This window comes from Xyrauchen texanus, chromosome 22 (genome assembly GCF_025860055.1).
Source record: "Xyrauchen texanus isolate HMW12.3.18 chromosome 22, RBS_HiC_50CHRs, whole genome shotgun sequence".
NCBI classification, from domain to species: Eukaryota; Metazoa; Chordata; class Actinopteri; order Cypriniformes; family Catostomidae; genus Xyrauchen; species Xyrauchen texanus.
In genome coordinates this window covers 30191964-30214274 of record NC_068297.1, presented here as the reverse complement: position 1 = coordinate 30214274, position 22311 = coordinate 30191964, and the positions used below count along the sequence as shown (strand labels likewise).

Genomic DNA, 22311 nt, shown 5'->3' with positions numbered 1-22311 from the left:
TCAATGTTTAAATATATAATAATAATAAAAAGCTTTATCACATTGCAAAATATATGCAGTTGCATGAACATACTGAATTTATTTTTTGCCTTACCTACATTCACAGGAGTTGTGCTCCACAAAGGTCATATCCACATATTCCTGGCCCTGTTCTGCTGGCTTTATCTTTAAGAGCTGAAAAAGTAATGAAAGAACATGTCAGGTCAATATGTGTCAGAGATTGTCAGAGGCAGGAACCAAAAGCAGAGCTGAAAATAAAAAGGGAATTTATTAATACAAAAAAAAACTCGTGACCCGGGCACACAACGCAACGCGAGCGTGACACAAGATGCACCCAAGTTCGAGAGAGAAAGTCAAATTGGCACACCCACGTCAATAACAGTCAGACATGGAGAACAAGTTTTCAGATCCCGACACTGACCAAAACTGAACCAGCCAGGAAGTCATGATCCAGACACCGTGCTCCCGACATGAAACAAGACGGACCGAAGAGCTCACGGCAGAGAATACAACCAAAACCACGTGCTCACACAAAGACAACATGAACGAAACACAAGACAGACATTGGACGATAATGCCATAGTCCTGTCAGACTGAAACCCAGACTGACAGAGTGTCAGGACCTTGACAGTACTCCTCACGGCATCCCAAAATAGGAACATCAAACAACACACAAGACAGACAAAACACGCACTAACATCATGGAGGGAAACCAGGGAGGGAACTTAAGGAAAGGGGCGGGGTCCGGCAGGGGGGTGTCTGGCGGCCTGGGAGGTGGCCTCAGGGTAGAGGCGGGGTCTGGTGGTCTGGGAGGTGGCATCAGGGCAGAGGGGACAGAGTACTGGGCAGTGAATTGTATGGTGCTGCTGGACGGGGGCAGTGAACTGGAGGCTTCAGGAACTGGTTCGTTGATCGTGGCAGGCGTCCAGATCCTGACACAGACCGAAACCGAACCAGACATGAAGTCAGGATTCAGGCACCATCTTATGGACATGAAACAAGATGGACCGAAGAGTGCACAGCAGGGAATACAACCAAAACCGTGCGCTCACTCAAAGACAGACAATGAAACACAAGACAGATATGGGATGATAATGCCACAATCCTGTCAGACCAAAACTCAGACTGACAGAGTGACAGGACTGTGACAATATGACTAACAATCAACAATGCATGCATGCAATTATTATAGTAATATTATATATATATATATATATATATATTTATAAGGGGTGTAAATCGGACGTTTAATCATGATACAATCTTATACCCATTCTCTTGGCCTGTGGTCCGATATTTACCGATACTTCAAAGTCTGCCATGATACAATTTGTTTTGATTCGATTCAGGGCCCTGTTATCAATATTCCGATGTTATGTGCTAGGGGTGTAACAATTCTTCGATATGGATCCATGCATCGATCAATGCATCAATCCAATAAACAAAGATCCAATGTTATCGATACAATGTGTAAATATCATTAGACATTTTATAAAGATGTACCTTTATTTTAATGCTCTCATGTCTGCCACATCCGTCTGCATTTCTGTCAGGCGATGAAGCAACCTTATTATATTAATTTCCTTTAACGAATGGTAAATACACTTTTCATATGGGACAAGGATGTGCGCAGGGTCTGTGAAGCCAAATTGCACTCTGCTATCCATCCGTGTGCATCAACCGGGCTTCCCACAAAACGCGAGCTGCAGACCAGTGACAGGATCAGTGCGAGCACATCATCCGGGCGCTCCTTAAAAGCGAGCTTTCATGGCAAATGCAGAGCAGCTCACATGCGCAATTAATTCGGGCTTCCATTGATATCGTTGTGCATGCAACCCATTTAAATTATACATGATAATTTGCTATTTAAATGTACCATGGAGCAGATCAACCATCATGTGAAACATCTTGACATTCTAAACAGCACTAATGAGGGAAAGAAAACACCTGCCCAGCACTAGCATCAGTTTTAAGACTGTACAAATCTACACATCAACACCCTTACTTGCCTTTATCCCACATAACTGTAACAGTGGAAGTCGTAGAAAACCGTGGATAGCACGGATAGTTGGGAAAAAGTCATGGGTATGCAAGAACTTTGATTGGATTAAACTGAAAAATAAGCTGTAATCAAACAATTGATGATCACTTGATATTTAATTGATTGTGTAAAATAGGTACATAATAAGGGGGTAACGATTCATCAATCTGGATCGATGATATATATGTGTATCGGGTTACAGGGTTAAAGGTAATAGTCGTATTATTAAATGTAAATGTACTTTATAAATTGTAAATATAATATTTTCAGAAAATGTATCAAGGCCCAAGGTTAGTTACGTCGATATGCTATCATAAAGTACTTTGAATATATAAATAAATAATATTATTATATTATATAATATTATATATGGATTTTACCAGTTTACCCAAATTTTAGGACCAGGTTTTGCACCTGCTGACCTGAGAATGCATTTTAAAGGAAATCCCGGGTTAAAAACATCTTATCCTCTATCTCTGCTAACGATAACTGAATATAAGACTGCATTCATATCTTTAATATCCTTTGTACTGTTTTTGAATCAGTAGGTGTTGTTTGACCTTGTAGATGTGAAAATCCTTACTTGCATGGTGGTGTTAGAAGTGAGTGTAGGGTGACACTCCAGGTTCTCATCGCCACAGCAACCAGCGCAGCGGATCAATGGCACGCAGGCGGGGCTGAAAATGTGCTCCACCTCCCCAGGGTACTCCTGAACAACTTCCACTAGCTTCTCTATAGTGCGACAGAAGCTTCTGCCCCAAACCTCCTGAAACAGCATCACTGCAACACAGTCAAAAGAATATGGATGAGCTAAGTGAGACGTGTATGCACTGAGGTGATTTGCTTTTTTTCCCAGAGAGTGGGAAATGGGACAAAGCAGCCTCTGAAACTGAGCTGCTTGAAATTCTTGCTTGTGCTTTTAAAAAAACAATTTAACTTTCTAGGAATGAAGTTGCCATGACACACTTGACCGACTAATGCGGTCAGTCCATTCTCCTACGCTTGACAAGGTTCAAACTGGACAGAACCCTACCATTAAAAAGGCAAACGGTGTTCACCATATTGGCTCGCATTTGAGCTTCGCCGCCGGTGCAGCCCTTTCCAGAGTTGCACATTATTATGTTCTCCTTATTCAGTGAAAGTTCAGGTCTCTGGTGCAGCCGCACTTTCTGTGCTTGTTAAAAGCGCCATTGACACTCCCACCACCAAGAAATTGGCATGTCTATAGACGACCTGGTGCCACAATTAACTTCTCGCTTTCCCTGCCGTTGTGAGCCAGGAAAGAGTGTGTGAGTGTTCCCTGTAACACAGGAAGGTTTTGCCCTTTTTTTTACTGTTGTTGACACCATGCCAGAAGACTGCTATATCGCAACAGAAACATATGACCTTGTTGCATATTCACAAGGCATGCAAGCTGGATAGACCCTGTAGAGCATTTTCTTCCGTGTTCCCAGGACAGCGATCTCACTTTCCCCACCATTATTTGCTGGAAATGCAAACACTTTTCCAGTCTGTTCTGTAGATTCATATGTGCAGATAACCCCTTGCTGGAGGCCATTCTTGAGATTCAACTACAAGGGAACAGCATTCCAGTTCAAGGCCCAACCCTTCAGATTGTCCCTGACCCCTCGCAAAATTTACTAAATGTGAATATACAGCACTCACTAAGCTGAAGCTTATTGATGGCTACATTACCTCTATGATTGGTTTGCTACTAGCTCAATCGGATATATAAGCACCCCATGTTGAATCTGGTGAAACTTGGAATTCTATTTTGGAGAGAGTCATGTATCCTATCAATACGTGCAATGAACATCCCCTGCTACCTGAACAGCAGAGCAGATTTACTCTCACGTCAGGGTGCCAGGATGGGGGAATGAAGACTCCACTCTCAAATAGTTCAGAGGCATTGGGAGGTATTCGGGGTAAGCCGAGGTGGACCTATTGCCTTCCCAGAGACCACACATTATCAGCTCTGTTAATCCATGTCACAAGCTCCACTAGGCTTGGACGCCTTTGCACAAAATTGTCTAGTAAAACATGATTATGCATTTGCCCATCAGCTTACAAGTATCGTGCAAGATATGAGAAGACAAGGAAACTGTGTGATTGGTGATGGTTGTCAAACCGGTGTGATTATATAGGGTTTCAAGGTCACCTCACCCTGAGGGGTGCTCCCATCACGTCAGCTTCTGACACAGCATCTCATGCTCTCCTTTCAGGGAACAAAGGTTATGAGAGTAACTGAGATCATATAACTATTGCTTCTGTTGTTTTGACATGCTCTATTCAGTATTTGACTTGTTTTGGCAGTGGATATCTGTCCTGGTCAAATGTTTTTAAGGTTTGGTTTCCATATCTTAAGGAAACAAACAAACAAAATAATCCAGCTTTTCATTTTCAGAATTTCTCACAAGAGAACTTCCTATTGAGAGTTCATGTACACGCAAAGTGAAATGAAAATGGAAAGATACAGCACAAATAATTATGTAAAAGGGAGAGAAAAAAAAATCAAAGAGCTGTGGTTTTACAGGAACATAAAAAAACCTAAATTACAAGGAGCAGCCAATAAGAGGATTTATTACCCTCTTAATCTGAATTACTTCTAGTGCCATTATACTCTCACTATAGATTTAGCTTCAGTTCTCCCTCTTAAATCTGAAATAAAGAGCCTATCTTGTTTTTGACAGTAATTCTATTTAAAAAATCCAAAAGACTTGCTATTTGTCATTGATAAATAAAATACAGATGGCAAGTAAAAGGAGGTTCTTTCAAAATGTACAGTTACTTTATAGAGTTCCAGCAAAAAAATCATTAAAAAAAAATCTATTTCTCATCTGTAGCTGCTCCTTATTACCAACATAAAAATTAAAACAACCATGATCCAACCAGTTGAGAGCCTTATTTGCTTTAAAGTTGTACAACTATATCCTCTTTAAATAAACAAAGAAGCCAAAAGACTTGTAGTCCAATTTGTGGCAAATTTCCAAATGTACTGTATCGATGCATATGAGATTATAAAACAACCCTTATGAAAATCGACAGTTCATGGAAAATTCGCCACTAATAATTTTCACATGCAAATGATTTTTGCAATGATCATTGGAAAAATTGTCCAATGTTGGCAAAAGTTTGCCGGAGCTTCACCACAACTGGCAAAGAGCTGCAAATATCTGGAAAACATTTGCGGCGAATAAAATGTTAATTCGAATGTGAAAATAACCAGCGGCAAATCTGCTGCAAGTTTGCGGCTAGTTTATATTTTTTTGTAAGGGCTGTTTAAAGTGCTGAATGGTGAAACACTTACCTTTAGCTGTGCTGTTTACACTTACTAAGGGAGAACTCTGCAAGAAAAAAAGTGTAAAAACAAATTATAATGTGAACTGATCAGAGAGATTTAAGAGTATAGTTACAAAATGAAATGTGCAAGTTAGTACTGATATTAGCAACTAGTATCCCAGAAAATCTTGATTTACATGTACTTGAAGCACAAATGGCAAAAATAACATTGTGTCACTTGAGGACATGTGAATATGTTTAGGCCTTGTTTAAAAAGATAATTGCTATTTGTAGTTAGAATGTTGCCAGTGAAGACACATAGATCTTGCATGGTTATGATCTCTGAGGAACATAAACTCTAAGAGAATAAATATAAGTCTTCAAAAAAGTTCAAAAAACGTACATCCACCTCGCTCACTAAAACTGTAAAAACTACAGTTAAATGTGAGATTTAAAGGACATATTATGCTAATTGCCACCAGGAATGGCCGCCTAAATACAACAGCCAGTTTTCCAGGACATTTACCCCAGTGAAAGTATCTCTAATGTGTGCCAGGACAACAAGCGGAGCCATCTCATAATCCTGTTCGTGAATGTGTGTTTAGGTTCAAAATCTGTTTCCTACAGTACAAGATTCAGCGAATAATGCTACCATTACACATAGTAACCATAAAGTGTCAGAAGATTTGAAAAATAGCACCTGAGTCACATATGGACCACTTTTATGATCCTTTCATGGTGCTTTTGTATTCTTTTTAAGCTTAAAACCTTCAATCCCTGTTTGTTGTAATTGCAAAGCAGTCTTCAAAATTTCCTCTTTTTGTGAGAGTCATGAGTCTTGCATGTTTGGGATGAAATGAGGGTGAGTAAATGATGACTGCTCAATTAACTATAACTTACAGTACTGTATATGAACATAGTACATAGTGACAAAATTAGACAATCAAAAGGATCTGATTGCTTCTCCATTCATCTCAACTATTCAACCAGTTGAAAGGCATGGTAGGTCAAATTATCAGCCACCAGAGCAAAACAAGTTCATTCACTGTGAAAGTGGAAAAGAAATCCTGCAGGGTCAATCTGGTTACTGTGCTTCAATTTAGAATTTCTCAATAGGGGGAAATACACAGAGACATTTACAGTAAAGAGAAAGTATTGCCATATTACATGATTGAAAGTGCAAACCTTTTAACATCCTGTTGTCTCATCATACAGTATGCTCTCCTTAAGAAATATTAATGACCTGGTTCATACAGAAGACAAAGATCAGCTTGGCTCTGTTCATAAACCAACTGTAGTGAGCTGCCGTGCTGTCTACATGCATAGGCAGGTACCTTCTAAAACATGTAACACACACACAAATGCTTGACCAGTGTATTCTTTGCTTTCTCCCTTAGAGTGGCAGTTACAACTCTTATTCGGGTATCTGGTAAAAACACGTTGTTGACCATCTCTGTTTTAACTTGCTCAGTAAGATACTTTTAAACTGCTCTGCCATGACAATAGTTGACCTGAAAGAAAAAACTGACCATAGAGGATATAAAGATAGAAGGTAGAGGTTTACTAAGATGATTTACCTATTGACACCTATTTACCTATTACCTAATACAAGCAATGTATTGCATTATAAATTGCAGAAAGCATTTCCATTCAAAACAATGTGTGAAATCAAGCTTGCATTTCTAGAAGTGTTGGCATTCACCAATACTCAGGTTGTCTATTAACACTCACAAATGCATGGCACATATATAGCTTAATTATATATAAAAAATAATGTGTTAAAATGTGTACGCAATTATTAATGCCCCTATACCATATGGAAATTCCATAATAAGTAATAGAGCAGTTCAGGCTTGAAGCACCACCTCGCAGTCAGCAGGTGACAGTCAGCGTAGCTCCAGCTGAACAGGAAACAAGCTGATAGGTGTTCAAAGTAAAAGGCTGCTTACCTCTACATGGCATTGAGAGTTTTTGGCATTTGGCCCCACCCATTGCCCACAAACAGATCCATGCAAGTGACTTGGATCATTGGATGCAACTTCACTGCAAAGCATTCGTCTTCATCAAAACAGCTCTTCTGTCTAAATCATCCTGTTTTCAACAGAAGCTGCCCCAGCAGCTCATTCGTTTTGCAGCATGGATGGCAACCACTTTAAGTGTTATTTTTACTCTGTCTTTCTTCCTAATCTCTATTCGCCAAAGCAGATTATTGCGTGAAGCTACTTCTGCAAAATGGCTGATTCGGTGGTGTATACATGTGAAACAGCTCTCCATGACTGCTCATATGTTCTCTTATCTAAATTTCCCCCTGAGCGACCAGCTGCGTGAGCCCGCCTCCAGACGCTGACCGCTCCGATGCTGTATACCTGTGAAACAGCTCCCTATGACTGCTCATATGTTCTTTTATCTAAGTTTTCCTCCGCAAACAACTTTATTCGAAAGCGAGAAAAACAAGATTAACTATTTAATCTTCAGCATTTTAATCTGGTTATTCCGCACAGCTGATGTGACTATCGTGATTGTATTAAACATTACTATCATGATTGTTTCTCCCTCCAATGTGCCCTTCTAGTACGATTTATTCTATTTGGAACACAGAGGCAATCATGCAACAAGCGAACTCCCTCCCAAACGACCGCTTCTCTTTTCAAATCAACGCAGCACGTAGCGCGAGCACACTACCACAGCAGCACCTGCTCCGACCATGCTACAGCACACTACAGTTGTATACAGCTTCTGTCCGAACAGACATGAGCCAAATGTGTCTCTGTAAGAGGTAGACTGTTAAACTTCTACTCATCTTTAGACTATAACACGACTTCCCTCCTGCTCTGGATAAACGCTTCACACAGGTAAACCATTCATTATTTTTATTCTTCCAGACAAGAAGAACTTCTGTTCGAATCATTGGCTTACAAACCCTTAACAAGTTTGACCATAAAATCTAATTGTTGCATGAGATCAGAAGTGCTCAAGAATCTGTAAATCCTACACCCAAAAATAATGGGTTTCAATCGACGCTGGATGATTCGGCTTTGCACTTTTCTTCATACAATATTTAAGTTTTTCTGTAGAGTTCATTAGAGGTCATCAATATAAACAAGACATTTTAATCATCTCACTACTGCAAATGGTGTCCATATAGTAGTATATTTTAAATCCAACTCAACCCAGGCACAAACTCTAAATAATTTCATACGAGATGAGTCACCCTGTACCATTAATACAGAGTTATGAAATTACTTGCCTCACACTGGAAAACAATACCAAACCATACGTTTAAGTTAAATAAACATCAGACTAAGGTATTTATCTGGATACGTTGTTCCAGGTGCCTTCTAATTTCATGATAAACCAACCTTAAATGACGTTGTATGTACGCACACACATGTCTTTTCATCTCTCAGACACAGTTGCCTTGTTCATGTTCCACTCAGTGATGCGACAAGTGACATGTTTTTCGCACAAGCACCACTCATCAAAGAGCATGGTTTCATCAATCAAACTGAGAGCGGGTATGTATGAGGCCATGTGAGGAGCAAATGTGTAAATGACGAGCTCTGCACACTTTGCTAGTTTCAAATGATTTTTGTGTCATAATCCGGTGAGATTCGATACACCCTGATACATATTTGTTCTTTTGAAGTCAGAATGTCAAAGAATTCATAATCCTCTGGCTCTGGAGGTATTAAAAGACACTTACATGCTCAAGCTGAAACCTCTGACCAGGGACTCAGTTTGGACAGTGAGGCGGAAGAAATCCAGCTGAAACTGGCAAGCATGTCTGTGATGCTAACAAAAGTTGTTGCTGACTTAGAGGATCTTGCTGTAATACGATGATAGATTGTATAGGAGTATATGAAAGCAGGAAACCGTGCACCCTGAGGGCACATTCATTGTGACCGGGGACTTTAATAAAACCAGCTTCAAGTCAATAGCACCAAAAAACTACCAATAAATCAGTTTCAAAACATGAGCGGACCAGGCTTTGGACCAGTGCTACTCTCCCTCCGGAATGGCTATAAATCCCTCTCCTGCCCACCATTTGGCAAATCGGACCACTCTTCCGTCCTGTTTCAGCCTGCTTACAGGCAGAAACTGAAACAGGAAGCACCCGCCCTCAGAACAATCCAGAGCTGGTTGAACAAAACAAGACTGTTTTGATCACAAGGACTGGGAGATTTTCTGGTCTGCCTCTGATGACGACATTGAGGCTGATAGCGTAATGTGTTTCATCAGGAAGTGCACAGAGGATGTTGTACCGACCAAAACAATACGTATCTACCCTAACCAGAAACCATGGATTAATAGCGATGTTCATGCGGCATTTAATATGTGGACCTCCGCTTTAAATTCAGGGAATGCAGAGGAGCATAAACAAGCCAGTTATGCCCTCCGCAAAACTATCAGAGCAGCCTAACGCCAATACAGGGACAAGATTGAAGGACAGTTCAACACCACCGACTCTAGAATCATGTGACAGGGAATTAATATCATCTCAGACTTCAAAGGGAATAAAAACTCTGCCGTGAACACAGCTGCATCTCTCCCGGATGAGATAAATATTTTTTATGCTCGTTTTGAGGGAAATAACAATGCCCTCGAGGAGAGAGCTCTTACAGCCGAAGCTCCAGAGGTTAGTTCGCTCTCCGTATCTGTAGCTGATTTAACCCTATCCTTCCGACTGATGAATATCCGTAAAGACACAGGTCAAGACAGTATTCTGAGCTGCGTCATCAGAGTGTGCGCCAAGCAACTGGCTGGTGTTTTTATGGACATTTTCAACCTTTCCCTCTCTTTGCCTGTAGTCCCCACATTCTTTAAAGCATCCATCATTGTGCCTGTACCAAAGCAATCCAAAATCACTTGCTTAAATGACTTGCATCCTGTTGCTCTGACCCCCATCATCAGAAAATGCTTTGAAAGACTAATCAGAGATTACATCTGCTCTGTGCTGCCTACTTCACTGGACCCACTGCAGTTTACTTACCGCAACAACCGCTCCACTGATGATACCATTGCATCTACACTACACACTGCTCTCTCCCACCTGTAAAAAAGGAACACATATGTGAGAATGCTGTTTGTAGACAACAGCTCAGCATTCAACAACACCATAGTGCCCTCCATACGTGATGAGAAACACCAGGCTCTGGGGTTAAACAGCTCGCTGTGCAGCTGGATCCTGGACTTCCTGTCAAGCAGATGCCAGGTGGTTAGAATGGGCTGCAACATCTCCTCATTACTGACCCTCAACACTGGAGCCCCACAGGGCTGTGTTCTCAGCCCACTCCTGTATTCCCTGTATACACATGACTGTGTGGCAACACATAGCTCCAATGCCATCATTTCATTTGCTGATGATACGATGGTGGTAGGTCTGTTCACTGACAATGATGAAACAGCCTACAGAGAGGAGGTGCAAACTCTGACACGCTGGTGTCAGGACCACAACCTCTCCCTCAATGTCAGCAGGATAAATGAGCTTGTGGTGGACTTCTGAAGAAAAGAATGAGAACACAGCCCCATCACCATCAAAGGAGCACTGGTGGAGAAAGTCAGCAGCTTTAAGTTCCTCGGTGTCCACATCACTAAGGAACTCACATGGTCCATCCACACAGGTCATTGTGAAGAAGGTTCACCAGCGCCTCTTCTTCCAGAGATGGCTGAGGAAGTTTGGAATGAACCAGCACATCCTACCACAGTTCTACACCAGCACTGTTGAGAGCATCCTGACTGGTATGGCAACAGCACTGCCCTCAACAGTAAAAACCCAGCAAAGGATGATGCGAACTGCCAGACACATCATCAGAGGTGAGCTTCCCTCACTCCAGGACATATATACCAGTTAGTGTGTGAAAAAAGCTCGGAGGATCATCAGAGACTCCAGCCACCTGAGACATGGGCTGCTCTCACTGCTACCATCAGGCAGGCGGTATCGCAGATTCAGGACCAGCACCAGCCGACTCCATGACAGCTTCTTCCCCAAGCAATCAGACTTTTAAACTCTTGATCTCTCACGATCAAAATACATCTGCACTGCACTTTATTAATCTTACACTGGACTGACAAAGGTGGGCTAGGCCTACCCAAGATTTTGTTTTATTATTGTGCATTTGGTCTCAAACATTTGGCTCATTGGTCACTTCCACATGAAAGAGCCCCTCTCTGGCTTTGTATTGAGCAGGAATTTCTTTCCCCTATTTTGCCATTGCAAAGCCTTTCTATCTATCCAAAATTCAACCTAATCAACCTAAAATGTAGTTATATTTTCTTTTCTTTAGACCGCTTACTTATGTCTTACTACATTTTAAATGCGATTATTGTTAAAAAAAATTTTTTTTTACATATGGCCCAGCCCAAAATGGAAGTAACATTTTTCATGAACAATTGTAAAATTAAGTAATTTTATAGAGATCCACACAAACACGTTTACTAAATTCCATATTGCAACATGTTACTGTCACATATTCTCAGTTTTTTGTCTTGACTTTTATGTTGAAATTCTTGTTTAGTTCCTATTTCCTGTTAGTTTTTGTAGTCCTTTGTAGTTTCATTTTATGATTGGTTTTCCCCTGATTGTTTCCACAGGTGTTCCTCATTCTCTTGTGTATTTAAGCACTTTTTTCCCTGTTTCTTTTGTCAGACTTTGAATGTTAAGATCCTCTTTTCTCGCTTGCCTTGTCACAGTTACCTATTAATTTATTTTTTTATATTTGTTTGTTTTTGAGTAGTCTATGGGCAATATAAACATTTTATTTTATTGAAAAATGTTGTTTTTGAAAATAGTTTATTATTTGTTTGTGTTACAGTTCTTTAAAAATAAATAAAAAATAAACCACAAATTTGCTCCTTAGTGAAAAAAGGTTCCTGACCTCTGCCTTAGCTAACCACATTTAAACACCGTTTTACACAATTCCTGACATTTAATCATAGAAAACATTCCCTGTCTTAGGTCAGTTAGGATCACTACTTTATTTAAGAATGTGAAATGTCAGAATAATAGTAGAGAGAATTTTTAGTCGAGAGAACTTTCATCACATTCCCAGTTGGTCAGAAGTTTACATACACTTTATTGTTTAACTTGGGTCAAATTTTTCGGGTAGCCTTAAACAAGCTTCTCATAATAAGTTGCTGAATTGAATCCAATTAGCCTATAAGAAGCTAACTGGCTAATTCCCTAAAGACATCATTTTCTGGACCTCTTTAAGCTGCTTAAAGGCACAGTTAACTTAGTGTATGCAAACTTCTGATCCACTGGAATTGTGATATAGTCAATTAAAAGTGAAACAATCTGTCTGTAAACAACTTTTGGAAAAATGACCAGTGTTATGCACAAAGTAGATGTCCTAAATGACTCATAGTTTGCTAATATGAAATCTGTTCAGTGATTTAAAATACATTTTAATGACTTTAACCTAAGTGTATGTACATTTCTGACTTCAACTGTATCTATCTGTAATTCAAGGTCTCAGAGACATCAGGATTACTGTCCTCCAATCACACGATCAGGAGGATGTGAGGCAGGAATTTACAAAAGAAATAGGAAAGCAAACAATATGGTAACAAAACATTTCTGCAGACTTTTGGCTCCTCATAGAAATTTGGATTATGATAGAAACGTCTCGGGTTACATGTGTAACCCTTGTTCCCTGAAAAAAGCAAAGCGTGATGCTGCGCTTTGCTAAGCGCTTTTGGGAACAATCCTGCATTGTGACCAGCTGTGAATATGTGTGTAACACGTCAATGAACATTGACTGGAATTTATAGCCTCGACTGGTGAGATCATTGGATGCACCTGTGGCCAGGCTATAAATAGACGCGTCACCAGCGTGTCGTCAGATATTTTTTCTGAAGAGCAGTCCTGGGACGTCCCAGTGGGGCAAAGAAGTGCAGCATCTCGTTCAGCTTTTTCAGGGAACAAGGGTTACACATGTAACCCGCGACGTTCCCTTTACAAAAAGCTTCACTATGATGCTGAGCTTTGCTAAGCGCTTTTGGGAACGCAATACCCACGCCGCCGCACTGGGGCTGTCCGGACCCCTACGGTTGTGAAGAGTGCTCACAAGAATGTGAGAGGTCTCAGACATGAGCTCGAGATGTCGACTCAAGGACGTAAGAGCCGGAGTAGCATAAACATGTAACCCATAAAGTTCGATGAACGTGTGCAGAGAGGACCAGCCTGCCGCATCAAGAACTTGTTCAGGCATGAGCCTGCCATAAAAACTGATGAATGTGCGTGGAGAGGACTAGCCTGCCGCATCACAAACTTGTTCAAGCATGAGCTTGAGATGTCGACTCAGGACGTAAGAGCCCGGAGTAGCATGAACATCCAAACTATAAAATCTGATGAATGTGTGCGGAGAGGACCAGCCTGCTGCATCACAAACCTGCTGCAGAGGGACCCTTCCTGACCCATTCTCTGGAAAGGGAACATGTTCTATGGCCCCTTTTACCAAGAGATTTTGCAGTTCTTTCCACAGTAGACATGCCTGCTCTGGTCTTACGGTAGTGGGAACCACACTGTTGAAACGCGGAGGGCGGCGAGCGAACTGAATTCTGTAGCCTCTTTCTACTGTCTTTAGAACCCACATAGAAATACCTGGCATAGGTTTCCACGCTGACAGGTTCTCTGAGATGGGTACTCATTTCAACACTTCCTGTTGAGGGGGTGTTGAGTGTTCCGTGTCCTGGATTAAGGAAGGAAACAATGGTACACCCAACTCTTTCACCCAAAACACCAAAGGCAGCGGGAGTGAAGAGGTTTCGTGAGGGTATCAGGAGGGCCGAAGTGGATGATACATGCGCCCCGTCCCAAAGGGAACTACCCTCACAAGGTTGGGTACAAGACCGTCAGGGTTTCTTTCTTTTAGAAATCACAGCCCTGAGGTCTTGCTTGGGCAGCTTCTGAGGGCGACAAGCCTGTCCCCAGTCCCTATGAGGGGGAGCACGACTCGCCACGCTCTGTTTTTGAGCCTCCCTCCTAGCAGAATCGGGGCGAGACTGGGTGGCCGATGGCCCCGCCCCCTGAGTGCGGCAAGGAAGAAACTGCCCAAAGGCTTCCTCGTGGCTTTTTGCCTCCTGGAATCTGGAGATAACCGAAGGCGAAACCGGGGCATCGAGTAAGAAAACTCTGTCTTTATTCCTGATGCCTGAAAGGTTAAGCCATAAATGCCTCTCCTTACTGACTAAAGTGGACATAGACCGGCCAATGGCACGGGCTGACTGCTTGGTTGCACAGAGAGACAAATCTGTAGCTCGATGAAGTTCTGAAAAAGCCTCTTCGTCGAGAGTTTCACCCGCACTCAGGTCTTTTAGCAGGTCAGCCTGGTACGCCTATAACACAGCCATGGTCTGCTGCTTGATAAGCCCTCCCCACTAGCATGGAGGTAGTTCTGAGCATGGCTTAGAGGGGAGAGCAGGTTTTTTCAAAGATGATGCCGAACCCGGCGAGAGATAACCCGCAAGTGTCTCTTCGACCGGCGGCATCATTGAATACCCTCGCGCCTCAGCACCCACGATAGTCGAATATAACGATGTCGAGGGCACGTGAACGTGCGAGGTATAAGGTTTCCTCCACGAACGAGCAAGCTCATCTTGGAGGTCATCAAAGAAGGGAAGGGACTGATGAGGCGTTCCCTTCCCTTGGCCACCAGACAGAAATCTGTCCTCTAACTTAGAGCGTTTGGGGGTTTCTTGGTCGCGTGGCCAGTCTAATTGAAGTCTGGCCACTGCACGAGTAACCACATCGAGTAACTCTTCAGAGGATTTTGAGTCATGCTTTGAGTGATCGGATGTGGGTAACTCGAAATCTGCAGATCCAAGAGAATTGCGGTCCCCTCGTGAACTGAAAAGGTGCCGGAGCGCGCTTCAAGATCACGCGAAGGACCAGCCGGATCTGGGGAGAGAGCAAGCGAAAGGGACGAACCTGTCTCTTGCTCCTCAGCCAGATCCATACAAGAGCCCCACGAATGAAGTGTGGGTGCCGGCTCTCGGAAGTAAGCAAGGTGAGCGCGAAGCATTCCGACCGAAAGAAGGTCACAACGCGCGCACCCGCCCTGCCCCAACGCAAGAGCAGAGTGCTCTTCCCCCAAACAAACAAAACAACATCAACATCTCTTATCAGAGCAGAGAGAGAAAGGAAAGAAAGTTCTGTGCACTGCCTAACAATTTCTAACTCCTAACAAAGGGAAGAAAGTTTTTAGCAGGTTTGTGAGACACACAGCATAGTATGCTCTGAAGGAAAAATATCTGACGACACGCTGGTAATGCGTCTATTTATAGCCTGGCCACAGGTGCATCCAATGATCTCACCAGCCGAGGCTATAAATTCCGGTCAATGTTCATTGACGTGTTACACACATATTCACAGCTGGTCACAATGCAGGATTGTTCCCAAAAGCATTTAGCAAAGAGCAGCATCATAGTGAAGCTTTTTGTAAAGGGAACTGAAGACAGAACCCGTTTGGGAACATGTGCTGGCTCCAGTGATGTGGATTATACTGAAATACAAGCTGCCCTGATGCTCTCCTGTTTCTGACGTTGTGCGCACACTCATTATTTTACACAAAATTAACAAATGAGTGAGGTCACAGTATAGCTAGTCAGAGTACTTTCTCTGTTATGTATGTTATGAATGAGGAACCACTGGTGCTGAATCACATAAAATAAATAAATGCAAAGAAATAGGTACATTAAAGGGGTCATTACATGTTTTTTTTTATTGTATTATTATGTTCCCTTAGGTGCAATTATAGTATTAATATATTTTTTTTTAAGAAAAACTTTTAAAATCTAGTGATTTATGACCTTTTCCCACCCTGTTTCTCATCCTCTGATTCAAACAGTCTGTTTTGGGGGCGTTTTCCATTTAAGACTTCAGTGTTAACGCCCACTGTTATGATTGGCTAACGTCAGTGCCTATGTATCAATTATTGACGCCCCAGCCAGAACAATATGCAAGTAAACTAAGTAAAAACACTGTGATTATTCATAATGAATGAAATTGCGCTTTAAAAAGTAGTTTAAAGTTTAAAATAGATTACTTACAGTTTGCGTCGTCGTTGTTCCCAGAATAGTCGGCACGGACTTATCTTTGAGCAACAGTTTTCTGGCAAAGCCAGCATCATATTGAGATTAAGTTCTCAAAACAGTCATCCTTAAAATGTACAGAACAAACGCTTAAGTTAACACTGCCGTGACTGGAACGTCCGCAAAAAATAAACTGCATCCATTTTTCCCTGACGTCTGGATCTTTCGGCAGCTTATTCAGAGGTTTTGTTTGACCACAGCCAGGAACAGCACATCTGTGTGGCATCGTAATTTTCCTGTGCACAAGTAGTCTCTGTCAGAGCTCGCTGTCCATCGACTGAACACTTGTGAGGCGACGGCGATACAAAATGAGCGTAGTTGTCTTGCGCTTAAATCGTAGTTATCTTGTGCTGGAGGCGGTCATATGCAAACGCTGTTACGTCACTTCTAACCGACACGTCACTTCTAACCATGAATCCAGAACGAGCTGTATTTTGAGCTTGATTAAATAAATGATTCGTTTAGAATGGGGAGGACGTCTTAAAATATTAAACTTGCAGGACGTTTTAATGATACAAAGACCTCTTATATACCAAAAGATCAAGGCAAATTTGGTTTCTCATGTCATGACCCCTTTAAGCTAAATTCATACTTTCAGAGCCAACAAAATTCAGTTACTACAGTATATGGAAGTTATTTTCTAAAGCAATGTCAATTATTATTTGTTAATCTGAATTTTTACACAGCTCTCTGGAATACTCGATTCTGATTTATCAATTGCAGCATTCTGCTGTCAAATATTTGTATAAAATAACCGCTAAACAGTATATTTGACCTTTGTCCCTAACAACCAATTTTTAAGTATGTAATAGCACTTTGCAGTCTTTTTCTTCTCACATACTCAAATCAATATTGTCAAATCAGAAATGTTCACTTGAACATTCAGCCAGTCATAATTGCAAAATAAACAACTATATATATATATATATATATATATGTCAATTACCAGCTAACTGTATTAAATCTTAATATTCATATTAATTAACATAACTATATACTGGTTTTCATTGATGACCTATTAATTTTTCATCAAGGATTCTTTACTGGTTAGCAAATTATACAATTAATTTAAGAATATGAAATCTTTTAATCACTATTCAGTATTTTACTGTAACTTCAATTCATGACTCATGATACATATTCAGCTGCCAACTGTAACTTCATTGAGTGAGAGATATGCCTCAAGTCAGTCTACAAGATATACCTGTTTCTGGGTGACCTAAATTCTAACAGAATATATAGAGTGTGTATTCATTTTCATGTCCTATATTTTCTGATTTATGAAACTGTGGCAGAGGGCTGGCCTGCTTCAACAGGAAGACTCAAAATAAGTCTTCAGGCAGATGTGTAGTCTATGGGAACTTTTATTTCAACATCACAACTTAAGGCAAACAATCTATAAAAGACTGCACACCTTTATTTGCAAAACTAATTGTGTGGATGTGTTATAACCACAAGGTCCTACTTTATGTAAAGATAATTCTGTGATTGTGGTTTGTGCAGGCTGTTGGATGAGGACCTGACATTAATTAATAATAATTCCTTACATTTATATAGCGCTTTTCTAGGTACTCAAAGCGCTTTACATAGCATAGGGATGATGCAACGGCAGCAATAGTGCACCAGAACACCCACCACACACCAGCTATTGGTGGGGAGGAGAGAGTAGAGTGATGTAGCCAATTCAGGGATGGAGATTAATCGAGGCCATGATAGATAGGGGCCATTGGAGGGAATTTGGCCAGGACACCAGGGGTTACACCCCTACTCTTTACGAGAAGTGTCCTGGGATTTTTAATGACCACAGAGAGTCAGGACCTTGGTTTAACATCTCATCCAAAGGACAGTGCCTTTTTACAGTATAGTGTCCCCATCACTATACTGGGGCATTAGGACCCACACGAGACCATAGGGTGAGCACCCCCTGTTGGCCTCCCCAATACCATTTCCAGCAGCAACCTTGGTTTTCCCCAGGAGGTCTCCCATCCAGGTACTGGCCAGGCTTAATCCTGCTTAGATTTAGTGGGCAACCAGGAAAGAGCTGCAGGGTGATATGGCTGCTGGCAAACCAACATTAATTCAAACTTCAGTAACACACAGCACAGAATTTCTGCATTGCCACAAATGACCAGGCAACCCAGCAAATGCCAGGCTTTTTTGTTTTTTCTAAGTAATCCTGAGCCTGTTCTATTACAGGGGATGCTATCCAGCTGTTCCAACCAATTTATAAGGTTAAGTAAAAATAATTTGAGAGAGAGAGGAAACCCAAAGCTCTTAAATGGTAAGTCATGTATTTTGTGTTTTACTTTCTTCTGCAGAACTAAAAAAAGAAGATTTTCTCAGCTTTGTAGGTCCATACTATGCAAGTGTAAAAAAAAACTTTGAAGCTCCAAAAAGCACATAAAAGCAGCATAATATTAAACAATTTGACTCCGGTGGTTTAATCCATGTCTCCTGAAGTTATCGTAGTGATTTTAGGTGAGAACAGATGATTTTCACTATAAACCTTGACACAACCAGTCTCCTTGAGATCATGACTTCCAGCTCTATTACACTTCCAAGCGGCATCTAGCACTCTGTGCATACGTCAAGCACTAGGACATGTAATTGAGCTAAATTCATGATAGTGCCTAGACACTACAATGGAAATCGAAAGTGAAAAAGGACTTACATTTGGGTCTGTTTTCACCCACACCTATTTATGGTAGTCACGATACCAGAATTTTGAACTTCAATACAATAAAATGTATTTTTCACGATATTTGATACCACGAAAAAAAAACACCTGAACACGCATAATAAGAGAGCATTCCTTTAGTAAACAATCTTGACTGTAGATCAAAAGGAGCAGGTGTTAATTTCTATTCAACAAACTTAGAGGAAGAAAAAAAAGAGTGCCTTGGCATCTAATGTGGTCAATTTTGATGATTTATTTAAGCTTTTTTTGCAATTGCTAGGTTCCTTGAGAGAAACACAAGCATATCGATGTTGTCTTGGGTCAGTCTTGATCATCTTGGACTGCAAATTAACCCAGAGGTACTGAAAACATGCTCAGATGTACAGCTTGAAGCTGAAATGCACAAATACTTTCTGGAAAACTGTGAGAGCAGAGGTAAACTTTTTTCATTTGTTCTCCACCAAACAAGTGGATCCTCTTCAGCACAGAGTTCTGGCATTTTGCTATATATCAAAAACTCACTGGCCAGTTTTTCTTGTGGGGAAGGCTGTGCAGTTATGGATGGGTCTTTAACCTTGGATCAAGGAAGGTAGCAGTGTTTAGAACGATCTGTAAAATTCTGTCTACATACCGCTGCTTCAGATCACTCCATATTTTCTCCTTTATTTCATGGGCATGGGTGCTGTCAGTCTCAACATGTGTAACACATGAAAATATCTTCCTTGTCAGAGGAAGGACAGAGGAAATACTGGGGTATTTTTCTCCATATAATGCATCAGTGAATGCACTCAGTGGGGCAAGCGCATCTCTGACAGTCTCAAGAATGGTGATGTCCGAATCTTTGGGCATGAGGTGCCATTTCTTTCGGTCCTCTGCAAGCACAGAGCAAACGGCTTGTTGCTGCTCCAGGAATCGTTCCACCATTTTATAAGAAGAATTCCACCGTGTGGGCTCATCATAAATAAATTGATGCACTGCTTTTTTATCAGTTGTCTTAACAACTGGAGTGATCTAGTGAATGAAGACAATGTCTTGCGAAGCCTAGATAAAGCTGCATGAGACTCGATCATTACCTAGTGCTTTATTGACTGCCAGGTGTAGATTATGTCCAAATTATGGGATCCACGAATAGTCCTCAAATGCTTTGCGATTGTTTGAGGCATTGTCAGTTGTTATGCCAGCCATTTTGTTCATGTCCAAACTCCATGCATCTTCAATGAGCTCCTCCAGTGCCTCTCTAAAACTCTCTGCAGTATGATCAGTGGTTAGCCCAGCACAGCCTAAGTCTGTGATGAACTGAAGAGTTACAGCCATAAATGTGTCTGCTGCTCCATAGATCTGTTGTGCATGAATAAAATGGTTTTCCTGCAATTTGCTGACTCAGTATATGTCTTGTCTCTGTATACAATTTAGGTTAGATTTCGGTATACATAAAATAATTTTGACTTGGAAGCTCATATTTACAGTTAAACTGCTCAAGCAGTTGCCTGAAACCACACTTTTCAACTGTATATACAGGGACCTGATCCATACAGATGAACTCTGCCACTGCCCTGTTCAATCTAGTGCTTTCATATTTTCTTTGCTGCTCAAAAACTGCTGCTATGGTAGGCTGCATCAATGTAGGGGTCTCCCTCTCAGCTGGTTGCTGATGCTATGAGAGAACAGATCCATAATGAGGTTTTATGGTGGAAAATAAGAACAAAATAAATAAATCGCTTCAATACTAGAGAACAATGTTGTAACATACACATTAGCGCTAAATTAGCTATAGCTCATTCTATTAATTTCACATTAATCCATAAGTTTTATTGAGGACATGTACTTCTAACTTATATGTGCGGCATTCATTCAATAACCTACGCTGTCGTTAACCTGTCGGAATTCTTTGAAGAGGTCTGGGTGCCTGTCGGATAAATGCTTCGCTAAATTTAAGGTGTTGCCTCCTTTGCTTTGTACTGTCTTAAAGCACAGTTTCAACATTCTGTGACGTGCTCAGTTTTTTGGCGGCGTGAAGCTTTCATTAGACCAATGAAATTGCCGAACAGGTTAAGGTCAAAACAACTTTTTTTGTTTACTGTTTAGATTAAATCGAGCGCGCTCAAACTTCCCATCATTCTGATTACGGTAATAATTTTGTCACCCTCACCATGGCAAAGACATGGAGAAACGCATATGATGCTGCTTTCAAGTTGAAGGCGATTGATCTGGCTGTTGAAAAGGAAATAGAGCTGCTGCACGGGAGCTTGGTCTTAATGAGTCGATGATAAGACGTTGGAAACAGCAGCGTGAGGAATTGACTCTAAATCTGAGGCTATTCAACTCCGACACCGAAGGAGATGACTTCAGTGGTTTCAGTGCACAGGACGAGGAAGATAGTGACCAATGACTTTCTTGGTAGGCTACTGTTTACTGCAAATGTTTTATTACAAGCCGTGTGTGGCAGCAGAGGCGTGGTCAAGCGCCCGTCTGGGAGAGAAAAGCTGAAAGGGTGCTTACACCTGCGCTAAATTATGTCTAACACCGGTGTCTAATTTCAAGTGCCCTGCTTCACGTGTCCTTCTAGGGGAAACTGTCACACGGGCACCAGTGTGACAGTTTTCAGCAGGGCACTTGACATTCCAGGTAAGGCTTTTACTGGCCACAGCAATGTTTACAATCAATTTTATAAAGTTTCTCAATTCTTCTATGCGCCAACACTAGACTGACGTGTGTGACTCTCTCAGCTCTGTGGCTGCTGCCTTTTTATGCCGCTCTCCCCAAGCTTACTGAAATTAGACACCGGTGTTAGACATAATTTAGCTCAGGTGTAAGCGCCCTTACCGCTTTTCTCTCCCGGACGGGCGCTTCACCACGCCCCCGCTGCCACACCGTGTTTCGTTAAAGCCTATTTATTTTTGTTACAAGCCGTGTTTCGTTAAAGCCTGAGTAAAGTTAATTTGTTTCAATGTACCGGTAGGCACCTGCGGCTTATAGACAGGTGCGGCCTATTTATGTTTAAAATAATATTTTATTTAAAAATCAGTGGGTGCGGCTTATATTCAGGTGCGCACAATAGTCCGGAAATTACGGTAATTATTTCCACACCACACTCCTGCTGTTCTCTTTTTCTAACAGCACGGGACTCTGAGCTTGTGCGCCTTCCATCGTAACCACTGCTGTCTGAATCCCAACTATCTCGTTGTTTCCAACTAGAGTGTATGGTGTCCCTGCAGGGACACTT

The 22311-nt window shown here is 41.4% G+C and overlaps 1 protein-coding gene across 1 annotated transcript in view; it reads right to left on the bottom strand.

Moving 5' to 3' along the window:
* The window catches only part of LOC127662201 (vascular endothelial growth factor A-like), a 55524-nt gene that overhangs the window by 7003 nt on the left and 26210 nt on the right, over positions 1-22311 (bottom strand). The window contains exons 2-4 of the mRNA XM_052153297.1: positions 5349-5385; positions 2625-2821; positions 95-174 (exon numbers count right to left, since the gene is read on the bottom strand). Coding sequence (XP_052009257.1) covers positions 95-174; positions 2625-2821; positions 5349-5385 — 314 coding nt within the window. The remainder of the gene's footprint in view (positions 1-94; positions 175-2624; positions 2822-5348; positions 5386-22311) is intronic.